At 44.5% G+C, this 19,583-nt stretch overlaps 1 protein-coding gene across 9 annotated transcripts in view; it reads left to right on the top strand.

Annotated features, from left to right (window-relative positions):
- Positions 1 to 19,583, top strand: part of TSPOAP1 (TSPO associated protein 1) — a 68,623-nt gene that overhangs the window by 20,820 nt on the left and 28,220 nt on the right. For 8 of the 9 annotated variants that reach the window (XR_011089044.1, XM_068656356.1, XM_068656350.1 and 5 more), the window contains exons 5-14: positions 214 to 474; positions 5,604 to 5,711; positions 6,664 to 6,747; positions 7,993 to 8,082; positions 8,704 to 8,826; positions 9,207 to 9,311; positions 9,655 to 9,705; positions 15,476 to 15,659; positions 16,027 to 16,247; positions 18,707 to 18,816. Coding sequence is in view for 8 of the 9 variants with exons in the window: in XM_068656356.1 (XP_068512457.1) it covers positions 214 to 474; positions 5,604 to 5,711; positions 6,664 to 6,747; positions 7,993 to 8,082; positions 8,704 to 8,826; positions 9,207 to 9,311; positions 9,655 to 9,705; positions 15,476 to 15,659; positions 16,027 to 16,247; positions 18,707 to 18,816 (1,337 nt within the window). In the remaining variant the exon portion in view is untranslated. Of the gene's footprint in view, positions 1 to 213; positions 475 to 808; positions 832 to 5,603; positions 5,712 to 6,663; positions 6,748 to 7,992; positions 8,083 to 8,703; positions 8,827 to 9,206; positions 9,312 to 9,654; positions 9,706 to 15,475; positions 15,660 to 16,026; positions 16,248 to 18,706; positions 18,817 to 19,583 lie in introns of those variants that run through there. The other variant, XM_068656358.1, reaches the window with a different exon arrangement.

The following is a 19,583-nucleotide window of genomic DNA, read 5'->3' on the forward strand; positions in this document are numbered from 1 at the left end:
GGAGAAATAACATATTGAAATAAGGGATGCAAAATGACTGTTTTTGAGGCTTTGGAGATGCAGGAAACTAAAATCTTTGTGTACTGCATTACCTGTTTTTGCTGGTAGTTATTTGGTAACACTTTTGCAGTTTGTGTGTGAAATCACCACCGTGACCTGCTCCACCTTTTCAAGCTTGGCAGTGATACACTGCTGGGTTTGCGTTTTCTGCAGGATGACCCTTGCTGCCTAAACGTTGTTGAGTTTGATCGGCTGCTGCGGGAGTCCCAGAAAGAAGTGCTGCGGCTGCAGAGACAGATTGCTCTGAAGAATTTCAAGGAGTGCCTGCGTTCCTCTAAAACCAGTTCAGGCAGCTCTTTGCCAAGTGCCACCACCTGCCTGGGAGCAACACTAAATACCTGCATCAAAGACTCACCTCTACCAAAGGAGGCCCGCTCGGGAGACCCAGCGCTAAGAGTGGAAGCACACAGGAAGGTGAGACAAGTGGGTCAGCAAGCGAAAAGTCTTGTGATTTCGTTACTGAATTAAACAATGTTCTCAGGAAGCCTGCAAAGAGCACATGAGCGCTGCACTCAACGTTGGCTGTGCTAGTTTTCAAAGTGGCCTGCCCAAGCACCAAGCGTCGCCTAGCAAGGGGACGGTGGCCGCTGCCGGCAGCCCCCCCCCATTCGAGGGCTCCGTGGCGGTGGAGCAGAGCGCCCTTCAGCTCCGGGCCTTTGCCCCCCGGGCTTCGCCTCACGCCCAGGCCGCGCTGAGCAGGGTCCGGGCCGCCCCCCCGCGGCCGCAGTGGTACGGCCCCGCTAAATCCCCGCCGCGCCGCGCCGCCGGCAGGTAAGGCCGGGCCTCCCGCGGCCACCCGCGCCGGGCCGGGGAGCGACGAACGGGGCCCGGGGCGGGTCCGGGGCTCCGCCGGGCAGCAGCTGCCCCGCGGCGCGGCCCGGTGCCGCTGGGCCGGGGCGGCTGAGCGCGGCCCGACCCGGCCCGGCCCGGCCCCTCTGCTGGGGCCTCCGCGGCGGGGCCCTGCTGCCCGCGGGCCCGCTGTGGGCAGCGGCGCTTCCTGGCGGCTGCGGGGGCGAGAGAGACGCTCCGCGGGCGAGGCCGGGGCCGGCAAACGGGCTCGGCCCGTCGGGGGGCCCGGGCCCGGGGCCGCGGCAGGAGGAGGCCGGGCCGAGCCGGGGATGGCACCGCGGGGTCCTCCGCCACCTGGTGGATTTATCTGCTGGGGCTTCCCCCGATTTCTGATTGAATTTTTCAGTACCCGCAGTGTCCTGGGGCGGAATTTCGCGCCCGGAGTCTGTGTGAGGAGCGGCTGCTCTGAACTGCCAGCTGCTCGCGTGTATTGCCCCGCGGTTGTACTGAATGCACTGAATATTCATTTAGTGTTCATCTTTTCCAAGTGACTTGTGACCTTTCTCCTGTATTCCTCCAGCCACTTTTTGTTTCTGTACTGGTGGGTTCTAGCCTCTTTCATTACTCAGCGTTGATCATCTTTGTCTCCTTTCTTTGTACATTTTCTCTACTGTTTTTGTGTTGGGGGAAGCACCGCAGCATGCAGTATCCCAGAGGCTGTCACTGATTTATAGAGCGACATAATGAAGTTTTCTCTCCCTTTCCTAATACATCTCCTTGCCTGTTTGTGTAAGCTTTGGGTTCTATTAAAACATCATTTCTGTAATGCCACGCTGTAATCTCCCAGTGTCATGAGACTCTTTTCACCGTTTGTGTCAATGCAGCATCAGTTCTTGGGCAGCACAGTTCCTGCTGCTTCTCCATTAGTCTTCTTATTTTTACCAAATATTTACCTGAGAGAAAACCTTCCCCCATCCTTTGGTGGCTTAGTGTCTGCAGAAACCTTTAAAAGAACTGTAGCAGAGTACCCAAGCAAACTGTACCTACTGATCCTCACTCATTTTACAGATTTGGGAGTGTAGGAGGAAGTTTTTGTTTGTTTGTTTGTTTGTTTTAAATACTTGCTTAATCTTTGTTTCCTATGGGTTTGCCGGGAACAGATGTCAAATGTGCTAGTCTCTTTTTTCCCAGATCACCACTGAAATACTTTTAAAACTTGATATTTTACCAGCAATTTTTATTAAGGCAGTGTCAGAGAAGTGAATCAGTACATGTCCTTACTCAGTTACTACTGAAATGAGAGATTCAGTTCATGCACTCTTGGTTGAATTTTGTCTAATCTTGGTGATTTGTTACCATTTATTTTACTGGTCTCCACATTTCTTCTATCAGACAGTTCAGTTTGATACAGATCCTCAGTTCTGTTCCTCACAGTTTGAAATTTCTGCCATGGTGAGCCCTCACCGCCTAAACTCTTCCGTGATGGGGATGTGGGGATGGATGTACAGGCTTGTCTGTCTTTCTTTCTTTTTTTTTTTTTTTGGTCCTGCTCTGCTGTTATCATCCTTGGACAGCCCTTCTGTACCTTGATGTTAAATTGATCCTCCAGATTCTGTCAGATTCTTCTCATGAGAGAGAACATGCATTTTATCCTTCCGCACATCTGCTCTTCATTTCTCTGATTCAGGGGAGTCTGTCCTCATTGTCAAAAGATTTTCTCTCTCAAAAATAACAAGAAGACTAAGTCTGATAGCAGTAATTAGCAGGGAGTAAGGAACTATCGCCAGTCTCACAGCTGAAACTGTAGCACAGAATACCCTGGGCTCAGTGGGCTATGTTCATGTGGGCACAGTGGTGCAGCATTGAGAATGGAGTTAGCCCTTGGGGCAGTAATCCCACTTACTGAAGTTAAAATAAATAATTCCACTCTTCTGTCTCTCTCCCTGGCACAGTGCATCAGGGCTGTATTCCATGACTTTCAAAGAACTTCCTCAGGGTGTAAAGAACAAGCTTTGTTTCTAACTGTCATTGGAAAATCCCTTTTCTCTGTTTTCCTGCTGATTTCTCTACTTCTTTAGGGATTAGAAATGATGCTTATCTCTGTTAAGTCCAATCATAATTTAAGAGGGATTTCTCTCATTGACAGTGCCAGCTTAAACAGCCTCCTGTCCCCCACTGCATGTCCCCGCTACCCCTTCAGTTGTACTGCTGCAGTGAAGTGTTAGGGACTAGAGAACAGATCAGAGTTAAAAGTGGCCTAGCATCCACAGCCTTCCTTCCATCTTTTTCTGTAACCTGCATCAGTTTTCTGGTCCAGCTCTGTGTGGTATTGTGCAGAGCTGCCCTGGCACAGCTGAGGGAAGGGACCACAGCTAAATCACGGAACATGATTTAGGGGCAGGATTGCAGTGATGCTTCCTGGATGCCAAGGACAGAGCTTTCTAGACAGCCTACAACATTTTTAATTTACTTTATTGCTTGCTTCAAACATTCTGCTCATTTGCCAAAGCACGGATATCTCTGTGCCTGTTGTATGCTTGACTTAAACCAATACATCCTGGATGTCTCATCAGCTGTGCAGCCCCACCGTGCTGTCTCAATTGGCTCTGCCAATGTAGGTGCACGCTGTGGATAGCTTCGAGGGTGGAAAGCAGCTTTTCTCTGGTTATTTTTAACTGTTTTGCTGAACAGAATACTTACACCTGAATTCACTGAGCATCTTCCAGGCTCTGCCGTGAATGAGGTGGCACAGCTCGAAATCACAGCTCTCTTCATGGTGTGTGCCAGTCTCATTTACCAGTTGTCTGATGTGGTGATGAGTCTGGGTTCTACAGAAAAATAGCAGTATATAATAGCAGCCACAATAGCATGTGGCTGGGGGGATTGTCTTTGTTCTTGGGAGGAAATTAGGTCCAAGCAGGCAAATTTAATTTTCTAAATTTTGTAGGTTGGCTGTAATTAGGAATTTCATCATTTTATTTATCATTTTAATGAAAAATGTTTACAAGCAAGCAGATTTGCTTTGTATATTTGTTTGTGAGAGGATGGCTTCTTAAGCATAGTGCATGTTACTGGTACAGTAGGTATCAAACCTTAGGTGGTATATCCACTAGCGTTCCTTGGGACGTTACTTCATTAAAGCTGACTAACGTGCAATGTTTTCAGTTTGTGAGGAAGCAAAATTTTTGTGTGGGTGGGGAGAATATAGATTTGAAACTTAGTATGTGCCAGATAGTTTAAAAATAAAAATCTCAACACGTGGGTATCCCAGAGCTAAATATTAACCGAAAGCCTTTCAAGTTCCAAGTGAGACTGAGGGGTTTAGTTAGTTACCTTAGTCCCAAAGGATGGTTCCACTGGCAAAAATAATGTTTTTACAAAACATTTGAAGGCTTCTGAGTGCTGGGGCTTGTAAGGCACCATGGCCTGGGTAGAGGATCTCAGGATTTCCAGCCACTGGTTGGGTCTTGATCTGCCAGACCAATGTCACCCTTGTTCCAGGGGTGCTAATATCTGTGAGCCTTGCTGCGGGATGGTGGTTTCAGGATTTTTCCAATTTCAAGCACCAGCTCTGTAGCAGAAAATCTGAAAGCTTTGATAGCCCAGGCTTGTAGTCTCATAGTTTCCTGGGTTTCAGCAGTGGAGCCATGAATATAGTTGTATTTAAAACCAGAGTTTCAAGTCTGAAATAGATAAGAGACAGCAGGTGTAGTGCTGGGATATTCTCTTAATAACTGACTATAAAGGGAGCTCAGACTTAATAACATAGATCTGTCACAGATCCCTCAGACTGTAGATGCTCAAAGTGAAATGAGAAATTCCAGTTCTGATGGCAGACGGATGAAGGTTAGAGGCTGAGATGGAGTCACAAAGTCCTCCTGCTTCTTCACCGTACAAGTTGGATTTGATGATCACAATCTCCTGTCTCTAAAACCATTTATCAAAAACAACTTTAAATTCAATATTTAAATGTTGCCCTCTTTCTTCAGTTTACCTCACACCTTACCCTCCTGTCAGGGATTACTCTGACCAGACAATGCCAGGTCAGATATCAGTTGAGAGTGAAAATTTAGAGGATTAAAGGTGTGTTTGTAGCCCAAATTAAAGGGTATTCCGTTAGAAACTTGTGCACAAAACAGGTAAAAAACAAACAAACAAACAAAAATAAAACAGCTTAGAAATTCCTGAGGTGTGTAATAAAGTTGCTTGTGAAACTTTGTCACTAGGCCATAAATAATAGATTTTTTCCTGTGTTTTTAGTGGTTCTTCTGAAGTTGTTTTTGACTGATTTTCTTGTATTCTGAGATCTTCACTGATTTCTACTTTCTCAAGTTTATGAGGGTTTTGTCCTCCCATCTGATCATCTTCCTCCTCTGTTTATTGCTTTGGAGAAGGCCATGGAAGGTGTTGCTGATGCCTCTCATTGAAACTTCAGATGAGGCACGAAGGGGAGCTTAAACCTGAGAACTTCCTCAAATCCACCATTGCAGATGGGTGGTTTAGTCAAGCTGGTCTGAGTGGCACTGGGCTCCAGAACCTGTCCAACACGTCTCTCTCTGGTAGCTGGCTGATCCCTGATGACATCAACCTTTCTAATCATAAATTCTGGAGAAGGTCAGAAGTTTTCATGTGGGATGTTTCTGTCTTAGGTGGTACGGCCAGGAGAGCGTCTTCTCCCTTAGCACATGTGTTGTGAGGTGGGCTCTGTTCTCCTGACTGTCCCTGAGCTCTCTGATATCTTACTTGCTTTCCAGGTGGAACCAGGTGTGCTACCATTGGGCATTGCCTCTGAAGGACATGAAAATTTCCCTCCTAGAAATGCAATAACAGACCCAGAGAGCAGCCAACAGATTCAGCAGCTGGTGAGTTGTTGCCCTGTCTGTGGGTGCAAGAGGGGTCTGTGCATATTGGCACTTCCCTTCCAGAATAAAACCAGTCTGGTTTTAGGTGAAGGAGTGCACTGCTTTCTTGTGGTTTTCATCCATAGGATCCAGGCAGAGGTTTGGGGGACTGAAGTCTTTTGTAGGCACAACCTGCAAAGGCTATCTCTGCATTGAGAGTGCTTCTGGGAGACATCTCCTGGTATTGTGCTGCATCTTACGTGAGCTGGTGGGGGAATGTATCAGACTAAAATGAGAGGAAACCATGCCAATAGATTCTGTGATGTGTTTAGTTTAGTCTTATCTGAACTGGGAAACAGATGTGACTAACTTGGGACAGATGTTGTGAGGAATATGGCCCTTGTGAATTATTCTGGCAAACTAGGACAGTTCACAGTGAAGTTTAGCCATTCTTTTCTATCTTCGGAACCAAGAGTGATCGCAAGTAACTATAGATAAAGGTACATAACCAGATGATGTCTGCTGTTTGTTAGATGTCAACTGGATTAGAAAAAGAGCTAGTTTAGCACAGCTGTTGTTTCAGGCTTCATATTCTGCACAACTTTTTTATTCTTGTTCCTCACATCTTGTCCTTCATCCTATCCTACACAAATAAGGACAATCTTTGCAGATGGGAAATAGAGAACTGTTTCCAGAAGTTGAAAGGGTTGAGAAAGAGCTGTTTTATTTAAAATGTTTTTTGGTTTACAATGTTATTTGAAAAATCTCCCTAGGTTTATATGTTATTTATATTTGTAAAAAAGAGTTTTTCTTAAGAAAATGGGAAAAAATGTTATTTATATTTGTAAAAAAGAGTTTTTCTTAAGAAAATGGGAAAAGCTAATATAGCATTGGGTCTGAGAAGCAGAGCCTGAATTTGTTCTGCACTGTAAGAACATGGACTTAGTGATCTATTTATTCTTGTTTTGTGCAGGAATTTGAACTCAAGAAAAAGCGCAAAAAATGTGAAAACCTTGAGCATGAAGTGAGGAAAAAACATAAAAGATGCAAAGAACTCGTAAGTGTTCTCATTGCCTAGTGTTGTGAATCTAATGGTAGAATAAGATTTTAGGTTGTTGTGTGGTTGTCTTGGGTTCTGTTTATTTATTGCAGTAATGAGTTGCCAGTCATCTTCTTGAACGGTGTCACAAATTCTGGGCTTCAGCCCTTGGAGCTGGAATTTTTTATTTAGTCCTTCAGCTAGTTGTGGGTTGGATAAAGCTACATAAATCACTGGATGAAACTCCATAGCCTTTGCAAGTCTGGGGAGATGCTTTCTATTTTCACATGTACTCCAGGCAAACATCAAAAATTTCTGCATCTTGAGAAAGTAATTGCACATAATTTTCTTGTGCTTCTTTTTTTTTTTGGATGGAACCTTGCCTCTTTTCCATTTCATGGAGGTTTTGCAGGTCATATCACAGCATCCAGATTTCTCCCTTCTGTTTCTACCTTGCTGAGCAACTCTGGTGGTATTAATGACTGCCACAATGTATAGTTTCGTCAAAGGGTGATGACCCTTTGAATAGTTGTTTTGCCTCTTGCTCAGATGTCAGTTCTACATGTCCATGATGCATAGCTCACTGTTTGGGTAAGTATGGAGTGTTTAGGGAATAAGATTGTTGTTATATGTTGTTAGCAGATTTTTGAGATCAAGAAGGGACCAAGTCACCTTGAAAGACTGGGATTGAGACTCTCCAGTACAGGGTATTAGCTCTTGGAATATCCAGAAAATGTGAAAATGTTTCCTTAAAACTGTGTGGTGGGGGAATGTATGTATGTGCGTGTGTCTCTGTGGAGTCACTTGTAATTATGAAACTCTCAAATTCCTCTGATGCTGTAAGGGCTGTAGGTGGACTAGACTTGCATAACTCAGTAAGTGTCCATGGCTTCCTGCCTGCTCAGAGACATAAAATTCTTCTTCCTCCACTGAAATTTGTAGAGAAGACTGCAGTCTTGAACCAGCAGTGAAACTTGATGAATTGTCGGTAGAGATAGAGTTCTAGACAGAAGTAGACAAGGAAATGTCTTTCTTATTCTGAGGTTTGAGGCTATATAAATGAGAAAAGCAACTTACGAGACCATCTGAGATGGGGCTGGTATCTGCCTGAGCAGTGCTGCACACTGTTACCTTCCACTGCTCAAGCAGTATCCTGCCAGCATCCTGAACCATCAGTCAACAGGAACAATGAAGTCATGCAGAAAAAGGTGGGGGAGTTAGTCTGAGGACCTTGGAATGGTAACACCTGCTGTTTCTGGACAGGAGATCCAGCTGCAGGAGATACAGAGTGAAAATGCACGACTGGCTGAAGAGAACTTGCAGCTGAATGAGAAGGCTGGATGGGCAGGACAGGTAAAAAGCAGTGTTTTTGTTTGTCAGATGGAGCATTACCTTCCGTAAAACTTTCTGAGATGAACTAAGAGTCATCATGTTGCCACCGTGCATAGGTCTTCCAACATATTTAGCAATTGTTTGTTCTAATTGGAAGGATTTTTCTTTACTTGGTAATCTGCATTGCAAGTGGTCATCAATCCATAGTGTGCTACAGAAACAAAATACATTACTGGAACCTCCTATAGTAAGTGGAGGAGGTAAATGCAGTTTCAGCAGGTTATTGTGTCTTTCTGCACAGTTCTCTGTGGTTAATCCCACTAATCCCACTATATAGAATTAAAAAAAAAAAAAAGCTCTCAGAGCTTGTGTGTTTTGTTTGTATCTCTTCAGTAAATAACCTCTTCTTATCCCAATTCCTTCCCCCCTGCTAAAGAGAAACTAGTAGGAGAAATGGCATGTGCGTGTAAATACGGCAGTATTTGTTCTGAATGGAAGACAGAGGGAGAGGAGGTTGATGATTTTGGTGTTACAAGTAAGAAGCAGGTCTGTAAAATAGCGTATGGAAATAAATTGTCCTCCATTCTTTATATAACAAATACCTATGGCTATATGTGCTAATTGCCAATCCTTTCTCTTCAGGTTGAATCTGAGAATGCTGACCTGAAGTTGCAGGTTGTTTTGGTTACTAAGGAACGGGATTCAGTAATTCAGACAAATCAAGGACTTCAAACCAAGCTGGAGAATCTAGAGCAGGTGTTGAAGGTCAGTAGGCTGGAAGGACTGTCCAGATGCTTAGTGCTGTTTTTGGATGGCAGAGGTTGTCTCTTCGCTTTTTTTTTTTTTTGTCTGTTCTTTAGATTTGGTGCTTCTGCTGGGGGTTCTGCCATGCAGGATCCTGTGACATGGCCTTCCGAAGGGAGCAGAGGGACTTGGGAAAGGCTGCTGCAGGGATTTGGGTGGAAGGGGAATATAAGGTGGTCATCACTGATTTTAAGATTCTCTTTGTGTTGCTCTGGCTTGTGGCAAGAATTTCTTTCTCCTCTGTGAGATACAGACCATGTTTTAACTCCATGGCTCATGGCAGGACATAGGACATTATTTCAGTAACATTGCCTTTAAACTGTCTGTGAATTGTTCTGCAGCACATGAGAGATGTGGCTGAGCGAAGGCAGCAGCTGGAAGCCGAACACAAGGAAGCGCTGCTAGTCCTGCAGGAGAAACAAGAGGAAGTCAGACGGTTACAGCAGGTATGCAGTGTGTGAGTGATCAGACATCTTATTCTATGAATTCCCAGAAGAGCTGGGACTCCTGCACTTTGTTGCTTGGAGGAGCAATGTATGGAGGAGCTATATGTGAATCTACTAAAGTAACCCAGGGAAGAGTCTCTGTGTCTAGGTGAACTCTGGTACTTGAGCAAATTGAGGGGTTTTTCTCATAAATGATCTCCCACAGCTGTTTGTCCATAGACCAAAGATGCCTTCAGTCTTTAATGTGTCTTAAAGCTATAATAGTATCTGTCAGGGTGATGATGATAGTAGAAGTGAGTTTAGGTAGAATGCTTTCTTATTTACTCTGTCTCTTTTTTCTTAGGCACAGGCAGAGGCAAAAAGGGAACATGAAGGAGCAGTACAGCTTCTAGAGGTAAGACAAAATAAAACAAGATAATTTAGTGGATGCAGAGTTGGTATCTTTTGTTCTTAATGTCATTTTTCTTGATGCCCTGGATTGTATTAGTTCTTGAGCAAAATGTGATAAAGTATTGACTTGACACAAAATGTTGCTGCTGTGTATAATTATTGGTTGTGCTGGCAGAGTGTAGTCACTGAGATGAGAGTTTTGTGTGGTTAAATCCTAACTTGTTCAGTCCTCAAATAGGTTATTTCATTCAGACAGTGTCCAGCAACTCTTTCAGTGATGCATTAAGTAACCAACCTCAGATCTGCCTGCTCCATTTCCAGGGTCATCTGCAGGGAGGAGGAATACTTGTGTCCATGTTATTTGATATATTTTTTTTTGTGTGTATAGGTTGAATTGTGTCCTTTGCCTGAAGATAATGAGTGATGACGTTTGAGGCAGTGCCCTTGTCCCATTTGCTAGTCTGAGACCAGTTGTGTGAGTGCTGTGACATCTGCGCAGAACGTGCTTTGCCATGGTGGCAGACAGCTTAATGATGCAGGCTGGCAAATGGGATGAACACTGTTTTGGTTTTGATTTGCACTGTCTCAGTGGTTAAGATGACTTAGGAGAAAACCTTGGCTGTGGATTCCTAGAACTGCAAATGCAAAGCACTAAACCCTGAAACCTGATGTGGTAATTTGGTGGCTGCCTGAGACTGGGGCTAGGTGTGAAGGCACATGGAGCAGCTTCTGCTCTGTCTGTCCACTGAGGCTTTCTGAGTAATAAAATATCTGGGAAAGAGCAGAGTGCTTCGTTGTACACCTGGACATTGAGATCTCCTATTAATGAGGCTGTGGCCATGTCTATAGTGGTGACATACATGTACAGTCGGAGATGGCAGCCTGAATTGCCTATGTCGATCTCTGTGGTTGTTAGGAGCCCAGAAGAATTGAGCAAGATGGTAAGTTTTCTTTATCCATAAGATTGTTCCATGTCTGTAAATGGCATCTCCTTTGAGTGGGCATGACCTGTATCTGAACTGGAGATCCTAAGAGTGCTGGGCTCCTAACCAGATGGCACTGAAATTGTTGCAAGATGGGTGAATATTAAAGGGAAGTGATGTTATATATTGTCCCATTTCCATGTTCTTTCTGGGACATCTGCAGAGACAGGCTGCAGAGACAGGATCAGGGTTGGTATGTGTGCTACTCTTACATCAGTTGGTATTTAGCTGGCTTCTTAGCAGCCATTACAGCAAGGGAGGTTTGATACTTGGCAAATGTTTTCTGAACTAATTCATCGAAGGATTGGAGCAGCCTCTCAGGTTTAAAATAGACATCTACCCATGTTGGGGAAAAAGGGAACAGTTGTTTTTTTTCTGTTTGAGTAGCTGGTCATAAAGGCCTCATCAGTTCTTGCTTTCATATTTCTGGTACAGAATTACTTTATAAGTCAGTGACACCAGGTGGCAAAAAGAGAGAGAAATTGTCATTGAAAGCTAGTTTAATGCGGAGCAACGGTTGTTTAAACAACTGAACTATAATCATAGTCCTTCCAGAATATCAGTGTAGGGGCCAGATATGGGGTTGGGATTACTTAACACCTCATATTGTCATTTTAGATGTGTTTGGATTGCTTTTTGATGTAATATTAATGGAGAATGGGTGTGGTCCATTTTGGAAGAGTTCAGTCAGATGGTTGTCCTAAGTGGAGTCTTCCTCTTTGGAGATGTTCAAAACCCAAGGAGACTGGGTTGTCAGCAGCCTACTTTAGCTGACTCTGCTTTGAGCTGAGGGGATTGGACTAGATGGTCTCCAGAGCTGCCTTCCAACTTCAACTACTGTGTAGCTCTGTAATAGGGAAGTGATGGGGATGAGTAGAGGTATGGGGTCATTTCTGTGTGAGGAAATGCTATGCACAGAATGACCAACTCTGCTTAGAAAGAAAACCTTGGGGGGTATGGTCACGGTGACGAAGGAATTTAGTAGCTTTTCTGATGTGCATGGGACAAAGTGTCAACTGCCTTTTGTACTTCATTGATACCAAAGGCAACAGCCTGCTTTCAAGTATCCAGTGCAGAAATTTGTAGGGAAATGCAGTAAACCTGGCTCAAATTGGCTTGTTTTCCCTGACTTAGGAGCAGGGTGCATGACTGAGCAGTCTGTCTGCTCCTTGAAATTGTGGCAAAGCCACATTCTGAACTGGGCTTTGATTCCTAGCACTCCTTGGTCTCAGAGCTGGGGAGTCTATGCACAAACAATCCATTGTGTGGTAGGTAGGGATGGCTGCAATGTGCTGGGAAAAGAAAGCTTGAAATTTAGCACTTAAACTCATTTGTTCAGATCTTACTGTGATTTGGAGGCCCTCAAAATGTGCATGGCTACCTTGTTCGTGCAATTGGTATTGGGGATTTGGCTTTTGTTCAGCAAGCAGATGATTGCATAGAGGTGGGGATCTCTGTATGGGACAAGGTGGACACGAAGTTGGTGAGAAACAAATCTCATTCAAACTGAGGGTTGGGTTATCTTTGCAGGTTGTTAATTTTTGGCTAGTGTAACTGCTGATTTGGTTTTATATCTCTTTTTGCTTTTCTCCTTGCTACCAGAGTACTTTGGATTGCATGCAGGTACTGCAATAATCCTGTCAAGCAGGACATTTTTCTCCTCTGTCCTGGCTTTGACAGTTGCTTGATATTTCTGTTTTAACTATACTCAGGAAAAGATTGCAAGAGTGTCACCTTTAAGAAATAAATATAATTAAAGAAGCTGCCACTAGGAGTTTGATAGAGCAGCTGCTTTTCTGTTTAAATGCTTTGCTTTCTCAGCCAATTAGAATTTTGAGCTTTTATTGGACTTTTCCATATCTTTCAAATTTGTCCAACTGTGCACCTTCTCCATACATCACATACAAGGTCCTTGTCTTTGACCTTGTATGTCAACACAAGACAAGGTCTTTGGGCAACTACTTGCAGTCCAAGAGGAAAGCATTTCCTTCAAAACCAAAAGCAATGGCAACAACATTGCAAGCGAAAGAGTCATAAAGAATAATACCTGCTGGCTTTGTAATTGGTTGGAAGACAGGAAGCAGAGATTGTGAATAGTAATTTTTACAGAAGAGGTAGTAATTAGTGAAGTAATAAAGGTATTGTAGTCTGGAAGCTGTGCTGGTTGGCCTATTGACAAAAGATTTGGAATAAGGGCTTCTACTGAAGTGATGGAGTTCGTACCTGACAGAGAACAGATTTCGGCAGTCACCTTCAAATCTGACTGCAAAATCAGTGAGAAGGTCTCGTGGGTAGTGGGGAGATCAATGACAGCACTGATTGGGCAAAGGTACGCCCATGGAGGAGACGCAGCCGTTACCAAAAACGTGCAGCATGGGCTCTCAGTTACCTGTTGTGACAGGAAAAGCAGATTTCGAAGTATCTCTTTTATAAATAAAATGTCATCTCTCTTCATAGTACTGGTCTTAAAGGCAAATACAGTGTTGGGAACTTTTAGAAAGGGAATTATTTTCTTTTCTGAAGAAAGCCTGAGGACATCAGGGTATGCCCACTTTCTGTAGAAGTAGCACCCACATCTATGTGGAGTTATAGATGTTCCTTTAATCCCAATGTTAAGTTCGGAGTTAGTCCTGCTTTGAGCAAGAGGTTGGACTGCAAACCTCCAGAGTCCTCTTTCACCTAAATCATGATTCTCTGATCACCAAAGCAGGTAGCAGAAGATATGGAGAAAGGTAGCAAAGGATGTCTGGATGGGGGAACATCCTTTGTAGGAGGAGAATTGTAACAAAGCAGCCAAAGAGAGTATCTAAGAGGACAGGGCTGAGCTGGTAGTGGTTAGGTCTAGCTCAGTGAGGGAAATTGGTTCCTGAAATTGGTGGTCAGTTCCTGAATTGGTCAACGTGATCCCTCCAAGCACTGCTCCCTGCTCTTGCAGCCTTTTCTGGTAATCCCACTATTCAGTCTCAGGTTGGTGTGTGGCTCATCTTTCTTCCCCTTTTGGGATAAGCATAGATGCATAGACACAAAAGACTTCTGTCTCTTCTGTGTCTGGGGCTTGGTTCTTGCTCGTTCTCTGCAGCTCTTGACCTTGTCCATGGGCTCCTCTTCCTTATCCCGCAGCTTCCTAGCACTGCCCTGGAAACGTGCTGCTTGCCTAGCCACATGCGAACCTCTGTGAGTAGCCTGCTAAGAGGCATTTACATGTATTGTGTTGTAGAGGAATCCTGTACAACATGACCTCAGTGACGGGGTTGACTGAGCAAGCAGAGAATTGCAGACACTTCTGAAAGTTGCTTGTGGCGTGTAATAATGTCTTTCATTACAGGGACAGTTACTCCTTGCCACACTTCAGACTTCAACAGGCTTCACTTGAAGACTGAGAATTCCTAGCTACTTGACAGGAAACAAATTATAAAACTGACAAGTTTAAAACACGTGTTTTATGCTAAAATAAAAATGAATGTACACTTGGAAATTGGTAAGGAGTGGGACAGAAAGATTTTGCAATACTCTGAGACCAGAAAGAAAGCTTTATCCAGGTCAAAACTGTTACTTTTAGAGCTTCTTAGAAACAGACTTTCTGTCTCCCAAAGCATTTCAAAAGCATGATTTAATTTTTGAGTTGGAAGGAGAAAAAGACATTTCAAAAACGTTTCATAGAATGGAAAATTTTGAAGAGATTGATTGAACAAATGTCACCTCGCACAGAGCCTGTGACTCAGCCAGATGCACTGATGCCAAATCTTCTGCGTGATCTCAGTTGAAGAATTTGTTATGAGAAATTTGCATCTAGCACCAATACTGTGTGTCTTCTTATTACTTGAAGGGCGTGAGCAAGGTCTACACAGGAAAACTTTCTAGGAAGCCACACTAAGCTACTACATGGTGGCAAGAGAGCTGAGAGAGAAAGGAGCAGTTGTGTTCTCCTGGAAATATGCCTGCAGCTAGGGAGGGTGTGGGGATGTGTAAGGACAGCCAAGACTTGGCAATATTTTGGAATGGGAAGATATAGAGATGGTAGAAAGAGAACACTATAAAAGAGATAAAAATGCTTACCTAGCAGTGTAGTCTTAAGTTGAAGGAATGAGTATTTCTCATACTTTGCACAGTATTTTCCCAATGTTCCCCTGCATATCATCCCGTTGAGATGCAGCTTTCTTGTACTCAGCATGCATTTTCATGGAGCAAGTCATCCCTATAGGACCTGGTGGCAAACCCTGTGGGCTGCCGGCATCACGCCAACATTCTGCAGCATGGGCCACGGTGATAGTGCTCTGTGCCCTTCCTAGTGCCTGGAAGTCATGCCCAGAACAGCTTGTGGGGAGGCCATGGTAAGGTTGTGGGAGCTTCCTGGAGCTTCTGGGGTGATGGAGGAAATAGAGCACTGGGAGAGCAAATCCTTTTGCAGACATGATATTAATGCTCTAAGAAACATGCAAAGCTATCTCAGCCTTTTTCTTTCCAAAATTTACTTATCTTTGACTCATCACATCCTTTCTTGTGCAAGTCTTGGATAGGACATTAATGTTCAAACTCAACATTTCAGGGATAATTCCTAATTGATCTTGTAGTCAGTCTCCTAATAGATAAGGAGTCTCAGGTTTTCGAAGACACTCTAGGTGCAGAGCTTCCAATTGCTATTGACCTTTCCTGGGCAGGGCATACAGTTAGGTCCTTGTAATCTGAGACCCACCCAGTTTCTGAAGAGTTGTAGCAAAGATGAATGCTATTTGGAGCCTCAGTGATGATTTTAATGTAGGTTTGTGCCTCATCTTGTGTCTTTCCTGTCAGGCCCGGGTGAAAGACCTAGAAGAGCAGTGCCGCAATCAAACAGAGCAGTTCAGCCTCCTGTCTGAGGAACTCAAACAATTCCGACTTCAAACAGGAAAAATTGACCTTCTCACCTCTACACTGGTGACTTCTGAGCTTCCTCTTGCACTGTGCAGCTCTAGCCCACAGCTCCACTGGGAGAAAGGTAATTGCTGGAGATGCCTGGTCTGTGGTTGTTTTGATAAATGTGTCATTATTTGTGAAAGTGGAAAGGTGTAAAGAAAATAATGCAAATGTGTTTTGGGGATCTCGGTCTGTATCAACTTCTGGGATCTCGGTCTGTATCTCTTTTTCTCTCGTAAATAACCAAAATTCATTTTGTAGTCACGGAGACAACTTGGTGCTTCTCTGACCAAATAGAGTGTAGGGTGCCCAGTCTGTTGCACGGTTAAATGAATTGCACTTACTGAGACATGAGCTGCTCTAAAGGGGTGTTTGCTCACTGTGATACTCACTTTTGGTCTTGTATTCTGACTGCGGCTAAAAGTAATGGATAGGTTATTTTATTGCAGATTCAACTGGTCCTGCATTGCTTACTCACCAAAGCACAAAGAAGGTTCACAATGAAGAGAATGATGAGTTGGAGTCATCACAGCGGGTTCCTGATGCTGCTGTTGGTTCCCCAGTTTCTGCTACTGGTTCTCAGAAACAAGCCAAAAAAGTTGAATCTCAGTCAAGCTCTTCAAAATCAGAATCCATGCAGAACAGTCCAAAATCCTGCCCAACTCCAGAGGTCAGTATGGGAGTCCCCTCTCGGACCTGTCCTTTCTAAGCCAAGAAATGCATTGCAGAGAGCCCTGTATTTCCTGGTGTTGCATTTGTTCCCTCTGGCTGACTGAAGAAAACTGTAGCAAAATGAGAAAACCTGTAGGAAGAATTGAAAAGGTCTTGGATGCCCATGTCTGCAGTGCTCATTTGTACATATTACTGCAATTTAGGAAGGAATCAACTGACTAGACAGAGTACTGTGGGCTTGGAGAAGGAGGCAAGTGGGCAGGTCATATGGTAAGAAGTGTGGGGAAGCTCTGGTTAAGCCTCAGCCATGGTTGCAAGCATAAAGTTTACAGACTGTTACTTTCAGCATGCTGAGGGACTATGCCCGAACTATTTTTGTCCCTGAGCTGTAAATGAGGGACTCGAGCTTCTTTGCTTGTTCTCTTAGGAGTACTAGTTTTACCTGTTCTAATACACCATGATACATAATACACCAAGATGCTGAGTTTGTGCTAGCAAAGGGGTGAAGTTAATAGGCTTTGCCTATTTGTGTCACCAAGATACCATAGATGGCGGTTTCTTCTCTTCCCCAGGAGCTCTTATGTAGTATTACAGGGTTCATTTAAGCAGTCTTTCATACTCACTGATACGACAATTTAGGGTGAGCTATTGCTGTGAGTGGGGCTGGGTGTGGTGGTGTAGGAGGCAGCTCTTGGTCTCTTGGTTCACTGATGTTTACTGAACAGCTAAAACTTTGGAGGCTACATGGAGTGCCACATTATACATGTGGAGGACGTTGAAGTCTTGAGCTACAGAGCCCAGGAAGTTGGTGTGCCAAGCAGTGCCCACCACTGTGTAAGGTCTGAGAAGTTGTCATCTTTAGTGATAAAGTGATGGTCACACCTGGAAAGGAACATGTATCTGACTACTATCAGTTCTGTGGTGGGAGAAATTACTATTGTTCAGTGTAATTACTGTTGTTCAATGTCTCCCAAAACATCTTCGTAGACAAGCTCAGGAAGTGCAGCCTAGATGAGTGGACAGTGAAGTGGATTAACAATTGGCTGGATGGCAGAGCTCAGGGGGTTGTGCTCAGTGGTGCAGTCTAGTTGGAGACCTGTAGCTTGTGGTGTCCCCCAGGGGTCAGTACTGGGTCCAGTGCTGTTCAACTTGCCCATCAACAAGTTCCTTTGTCCTGGATAAAGGAACGGAGGGCACCCTCAGCGGATTTGCAGATTACACAAAGCTGGGAGGAGTCGCTGATACCCCAGAGGGCTGTGCTGCCATTCAGAGGGACCTCAACAGGCTGGAGGGCTGGGCCAAGAGGAACCTCATGAAGTTCAATGAGGGCAAGTGCAGGGCCCTGCACCTAGGGAGGAATAACCCCAAGCACCAGCACAGGCTGGGGGCTGACCTGCTGGAGAGCAGCTCTGCAGAGAGGGACCTGGGAGTCCTGGTGGACAGCAGGCTGACCGGGAGGCAGTAATGTGCCCTTGTGGCCAAGAAGGCTGAGGGGATGCTGGGCTGCATTCAGAAGCGTGTTGCCAGCAGGTCAAGGGAGGTGATCCCGTCCTTCTGCTCAGCCCTGTTGAGGCCACACGTGGAATGTTGTGCCCAGTTCTGGGCTCCCTAGTACCAGAGGGACGTAGAAGTACCAGAGTTCAGAGGAGGGCTATGAAGGTGATTAGAGGACTGGAGCATCTGTCACACAAGGACAGGCTGAGAGAACTGGGTCTGTTTAGCATGGAGAAGAGGAGACTGAGGGGAGACCTCATCAATGTGTATAAATATCTGAGGGGAGGATGTCAAGAGGATGGAGCCGGTCTCTTTTCAATTGTGCCCAATGACAGGACAAGAGGCAGCGGGCACAAATTGAAGCACAGGAGGTTCTGGCTATATATGAGGGGGCACATCCTTATTGGGAGGGTGACAGAGCACTGGGACAGGTTGCCCAGGGAGACTGTGGAGTTTCCTTCTCTGGAGACATTCAAAACCCACCTGGATGCCATTACCATTTGTATTTCATACAGGGTCACAGAGATAGGAGGAAGTGAATTTACTGCATTGGAGATACGTACAGTGGAAGGGACTTCCAGAATTTCAAGTCTAATTTCCTACTCATAGTGGGACTGCCCACCAACACTGGCTCAGTGAGGCCATGGCTTTACCTAGCTGAGGCTTCAGCAATGGGAGATCCACCAGCTCTGTGGAAACCTCTCCCAAGGTTGCATCACCTGCCTGGGCAAGGAGTTTTTGCAATGTTTTGCAACCATTGAAACTGCAGCTTGGAGCTGTCATTCTTAGTACTACCTTTTCACCCTAAAAATCATTCTTCCAGACTAATCCTTAGCCAAACTGGCCAAACTCACCACATACATCTGCTTAGAGGACTTGTTCACTACTGTTGGAACCTTTCGAGTATTCCTTCATTCTGATTTTGACCATATCTAATCCTTCATCTTTAATGTGTTTTTTTAGGTGGACACAGCGAGTGAAATGGAAGAACTGGATGTTGACAGCATCTCTCTAATGCCAGAGACAGGTAGCCAAGGCCCTGCAAAGCTCCAGGTCTTCCTGGCTCGATACAGGTAATGTGTCACCTCATTAAGGTTAGACAGGTTATCTCACACTTGCCTAGTTTACCCTGATCTATGACATGAACCACTGTTAAGGAAAGCTGTCAGGTTCAACCATGTACCTGACTCATCTGTTGGACTTTTTTTGGTGACTTGCATTTCTTCCACAAGCAAAGCCTGTGCATTCAGCATAACAAAAATATAGCAAGCTCGTTAGCAAGCGGCACTGGTTGAAATTTTTCTTTTGAAAATGATTTTGGATGGAAAATTGAGTTCTGAATTGACCCATTCCTCAGTCTGATTTTTGGAGAATTGTGTAGCCTTCTCCAAGAAAATCTTATTCCAACAATTAAGAAAACTTCAGCACAGAATTCCTGAATTGAGTTTTGGCTGAAATCTTTATGGTTATTACTCAAAACAATGTAATACTGAAGAAGGAAAGAATAACACCAGATTTTCCAGTTCATTTTTGCTGTCCATTGAGTTGCTATGGTCAAAGCCTAGTCCCTCTTTTCAGTTCCAAGAATGTTGGCATATGATTCAGCTTTTAGACTGTTGACTGGAAGGAGAAGAACTGGGATGATTCTACACTTGTTAGGAGTAGATCAGATATGACCTGTGTGTTCATGTCCTAGTCCTGTGCCCATAAGGTCTTGCTCAGCTCAGAAAGGATAGCATTGCTTCAGCATGCTGGAAACCATTATAATGACTGAAGAGCAGGAATTGGCAGTAGATTCTTACAAGTTTCTTTATGAGGCTTTTTCCTCTACTAGGCTCTC

The sequence above is a fragment of the Anas acuta genome, chromosome 19 (assembly GCF_963932015.1).
Source record: "Anas acuta chromosome 19, bAnaAcu1.1, whole genome shotgun sequence".
NCBI lineage: Eukaryota > Metazoa > Chordata > Aves > Anseriformes > Anatidae > Anas > Anas acuta.